This window comes from Oryctolagus cuniculus, chromosome 16, assembly GCF_964237555.1.
Source record: "Oryctolagus cuniculus chromosome 16, mOryCun1.1, whole genome shotgun sequence".
NCBI lineage: Eukaryota > Metazoa > Chordata > Mammalia > Lagomorpha > Leporidae > Oryctolagus > Oryctolagus cuniculus.
In genome coordinates, this window is record NC_091447.1 from 70,170,299 (window position 1) to 70,175,442 (window position 5,144).

General features: G+C 40.7%; 1 protein-coding gene across 1 annotated transcript; it reads right to left on the minus strand.

The window, feature by feature from the left end:
- Positions 1-530: 530 nt before the first annotated feature.
- Positions 531-4,804, minus strand: LOC138845781 (zinc finger protein 665-like). Its single transcript, XM_070059362.1, has 2 exons — positions 3,194-4,804; positions 531-572 (listed from the first exon to the last, which is right to left on the minus strand). Exons 1-2 carry the CDS (start codon positions 4,802-4,804, stop codon positions 531-533), a joined length of 1,653 nt encoding a protein of 550 aa, XP_069915463.1.
- Between the last annotated feature and the right edge of the window lie 340 nt (positions 4,805-5,144).

Consider the following 5,144-nt stretch of genomic DNA (forward strand, 5'->3'; position numbering starts at 1 on the left):
TGTTGCAACTTATAGTGTTTGAGGTTGTCCCTTTAAAGAATGAGGGTGATGTATGGGACAACATCTACTTGCATATTCAAATAGACCTTGGATATTGGAGTCTAATCCAGATGTGCACACAGATAAGTTCAAATTTCTCATGGGTATATAGGTCACCACAAACACATTCCCTTGTGCTGCACACAACACTTATTATCCAGGGTCAGAGTACACTATTATGGCTGGAACATGTGTCACTTCATATGCCCATGATTTGCACTACAATAATGTGGGGAAAGAATCCTGGGTGGCCAACAAAGCAGCTATAAACAAATAACTTTGTAATTGATGAAGATGGTATTCCACCCTCCAATGGCCGCCGCTGCAGCCGGCGCACCGCGCTGATCCTGGCAGGAGCCAGGAGCCAGGTGCTTTTCCTGGTCTCCCATGGGGTGCAGGGCCCAAGCACCTGGTATTCCAGATAACTGTTGCAATAACTGTTACTCAACTTTGAAATATTTATTAACAAAATTTACATCAGAGAGCACAGTTCAATTCATATACTTGATCCCACTCTCAATGAGAAACCAAAACTGCAGGTTGTATAAGAGAAAAATGTCTGAAGAACGGTTAACCACTCTCTGTCACAATTCATCATGAAAACTGCCCAATACCTACTAAGGTGTGATTCCACCAAAGAATTCTTCCAGACAAATTATATTTCAGGGACTTCTCTCTGTAATCTTGCTATGTTTTGTGGAAGTTCACCTAATAATAAAGGTATTTCCCATTACAATACAGTCATAGGCTTTTTTCTTTCTGTGAGTTGTCAGGTAACCATTGAGAGATGACGTATGGTACCTGACTTTCCTATGCATGTATGTTTTCTCACTTCTGAGTCTCTTCATGTGAATTGATTAATGGCAGAAGAATTTTTCACATTCATTAAATTGACATTTTACTATTTGAATTCTCTTGTTTGTTGATGTTTAATTTCTTGTTTTTTAAGATTTTTATTTATTTATTTGACAGGTAGAGTTACAGACAGTGAGAGAGACAGAGAGAAAGGTCTTCCTTCTGTTGGTTCACTCCTCAAATGGCTGCAATGGCCAGAGCTGCACTAATCCAAAGCCAGGAGCCAGGGGCTTCTTCCTGGTCTCCCATGTGGGTGCAGAGGCCCAAGCACTTGGGCCATCTTCTACTGCTTTCTCAGGCCACAGCATACAGCTGGACTGGAAGAGGGGCAGCTGGGATAAGAACTGGCACCCATATGGGATGTCAGCATTGCGGGGGGAGGATTAACCTACTGCTCTACGGTGCCAGCCTGATGTCTAATTTCTGGCTATGGTTTGTTCAAATCTACTGCACTTGAAGGATATCACCTTTTTTGAGTTGCATATTTATTCAAGCCTGAATTCCATGAAAATATACTTCCACATTCATTACACTCCTAAGAAACCCCTTATGTGAATTCTCTGATGTATAATGATCGATTTCTGACAAATGGCTTTTTGTCACACTAATAATATTTCTGAACTTCTTCATTTTTTAATGGTTTACTTTATTTATTTGAAAGATAGTTACAGAGAGACAGGGAAGCATAAAGAGGTCTTCCATCCACTGGTTCACTCCCCAGATGGATGCAATGGCTGGAGCTACAGAGATCGAAATCCAGGAGTCAGGAGCTTCTTCTGGGTTTCCCACCTGGGTGCAGGGCCATCTTCTACCACTTTCCCAGGCCATAGCAGAGAGCGGGATCAGAAGAGGTGCAGTTGGGACTAGAACCAGTGCCCACATGGCATGCTGGCACTTCAGGCCAGGGCTTTAACCTACTGTGCCACAGCGCTGGTCCCCAACTTTCTTCCTTATGGGATTTCCATTAAAAGGCTCTGTCACATGGTTATGTTGATTTTGGAAAAAGTCCTTCACATTCATTATATTCAAGTTCTCTCCCTCGTTTGAACTGCATGTGTTATGAGGTGTTCCTTCTGAAAAAAGTCTTTCTCGCATTTATTACAAGATTTCCACCATGTACTAAATTCTCTGCTGTTATATTGTGTGATTTTGGCAGTTTTCAACACTCATTCCATTCATAAGGTTTCTCCCTGATGTGAATTCTGATGTTTTATGAGGTGTTACCTGAGGATAAAAGCTTTTCCATATGCATTATATCCAAAGGGTTTTCCCCCATATGAATTAGATGATGTGCAATGAGGGCTGAATTATGGGAAAAAGCTTTCCAAGTCATTATGTTCAAAAGGTTTCTCTACATGTGGATTTTCTGATGCATTCTGAGATGTGACTTATTCCCAAGAAATTTTCTACAGTCATTGCATTCATGAAGTTTCTCCCTGGTGTGAAGTCTCTGGTGTGATATGAGCTATGATTTATAACATATGATTTCTAAAGGCTTTTCCACACTCATTAGATTCATAAGGTTTCTGCCCTGTGTGAATTCTGTTTGATATGAGGTATAATTTATAGAAAAATGCTTTTCTGCAGTCATTACATTTATAAGATTATTTCCCTGGGTGAATCCTGTGATGCATTTGGAGTTGGAACTAAAAGTTTTTCCACAGTCATTATACTCATGAAGTTTCAACACTGTGTGCACTCTCTGGTGCATTATGAGGTTTGACATTTGTCCAAAGGGTTTTCCAGTCATTAAATTCATAAGGTTTCTGCCCTGTGTGAATTCTCTGATGCACGATGAGGGTTGACTTATGGCTAAATGCTTTTCCACAGTTATTCCATTCATGAGTTTTCTACCCTGTGTTAATTCTCTGCTATGATATGAGGTTTGTCTTTTGTCCAAAGGCTTTTCCACAGTAATTACACTCATGAGGTTTCTTCCCTGTGTGAATTCTCTGATGTTTCCAAAGGACTGACTTTTATTAAGAGGCTTTCCCCTGGTCATTACATTCATGGGTCTCCCCTGTGTGAATTCTTTAGTGTGATATGTCATAAAAAGGTTTTGCCACAGTCATTACACTTATGAGGTTTCTGCCCTGTGTGAATTCACTGATGTATGAGGAGGTCTGGCTTTCATCCAACGGCTTTCCCATAGTCATTATATTGATAGGACTTCTCATCTGTGTGAATTTTCTGGTGCTTTATGAGGTGTGACTTTTGTATAAAGGCTTTTCCACAATCATTACATTCATGAGGTTTCTGCCCTGTGTGAATTGTCTGGTGTATGATGAGGTCTGAAGGCTTTTCCACAGTCATTACATTCATGAGGTTTCTGTCCCATGTGAATTTGCTGGTGTTTGATGAGGGCTGATTTTTGTCCAAAGGCTTTTCCACAGTCATTACATTTATGAGGTTTCTCCCCTGTGTGAATTCGCTGGTGTATGATGAGGTTTGATTTTCGTCCAAAGGCTTTTCCACAGTCATTACAGGTATGAGGTTTCTCCCCTGTGTGAATTCGCTGGTGTATGATGAGGTCTGACTTTCGCCCAAAGGCTTTTCCACAGTCATTACATTTATGAGGTTTCTCCCCTGTGTGAATTTGCTGGTGTATGATGAGGTCTGACATTCGCCCAAAGGCTTTTCCACAGTCATTACATTTATGAGGTTTCTCCCCTGTGTGAATTCGCTGGTGTATCATGAGGTTTGACTTTTGCCCAAAGGCTTTTCCACAGTCATTACATTTATGAGGTTTCTCCCCTGTGTGAATTCGCTGGTGTATGATGAGGGCTGACTTTTGCCCAAAGGCTTTTCCACAGTCATTACATTTATGAGGTTTCTCCCCTGTGTGAATTCGCTGGTGTATGATGAGGGCTGACTTTTGGCCAAAGGCTTTTCCACAATAATTACATTTATGAGGTTTCTCCCCTGTGTGAATTTGCTGGTGTACAAGGAGGGCTGACTTTCGTCCAAAGGCTTTTCCACAGTCATTACATTTATGAGGTTTCTCCCCTGTGTGAATTCGCTGGTGTATGATGAGGGCTGACTTGTGCCCAAAGGCTTTTCCACAGTCATTACATTTATGAGGTTTCTCCCCTGTGTGAATTCGCTGGTGTATGATGAGGGCTGACTTTTGCCCAAAGGCTTTTCCACAGTCATTACATTTATGAGGTTTCTCCCCTGTGTGAATTCGCTGGTGTATGATGAGGTCTGACTTTTGCCCAAAGGCTTTTCCACAGTCATTACATTTATGAGGTTTCTCCCCTGTGTGAATTTGCTGGTGTACAAGGAGGGCTGACTTTCGTCCAAAGGCTTTTCCACAGTCATTACATTTATGAGGTTTCTCCCCTGTGTGAATTCGCTGGTGCATTATGAGGTTTGACTTTTGCCCAAAGGCTTTTCCACAGTCATTACATTTATGAGGTTTCTCCCCTGTGTGAATTCTCTGGTGCATTATGAGGTTTGACTTTCGTCCAAAGGCTTTTCCACAGTCATTACATTTATGAGGTTTCTCCCCTGTGTGAATCTGCTGATGTTTCCTGAGGACTGACTTTTGTCCAAAAGCTTTTCCGCAGTCATTACATTCATAAGGTGAATTAAAACTGATTGATTTTCCACAAGGTTTACATGTGTAGAGTTTTTCCCTTGTATTTAATCTCTGATTTATTGCAGGATGTGACTGGTGAATGACAGGTTCAACATACCTAAGGTACTTATAAAGTTTCTCTCTTGTGTAGGTTTGTTGGTACATATTGAGGCTAAAATTTTCATGTTTAGCTTTTTCTATTTGAGTTGCTTTTCCAAAAGTGACAGTTGATTTATTATAGTTTTCTGCCATATGAATCCTCTCAGATTTATAAAACATCTTTCTTGTGCAGACATTTGCTTGTCCAGTGAGTCCAAATGGCTGCTTCATGATGTGAATATTGTCATGCTGACCAAGAGGCTCACAGAACTGGAGAAAATTTCCAGGTATCTTAGTGTTATCAAATTTCTCTCCAGCCTGTAGTTGATCAGGCCCACTGGGGGGATACACAGTGTGACATTTAATGCATTCCTCAGGCTTCAATCCTGTATAGGTTCCCTTTTTAATAATGAGTATTGGAATATGGCTTGAATTTAAACTAAGTGTTTTTCTTAATTCAACTCTCTTGAGAGCTGATGTCTTATTATTTTTCATAAAATCCTGATTCAGATTTTTGTCATGACTTTCCTGGTTGATCCTAATCAGGTCATCCCTTTTCATGACCACTGAA

Excerpts from the sequence above, each read along its gene's own strand:
- LOC138845781 (XM_070059362.1), bottom strand. The coding sequence starts at position 4,804 with ATGAAGCAGCCATTTGGACTCACTGGACAAGCAAATGTCTGCACAAGA. Across the intron at positions 573-3,193 it reads AATGTAATGACTGTGGAAAA|TTTTGGTTTCTCATTGAGAG; the intron begins GCCTTCAGACCT and ends TACAACCTGCAG.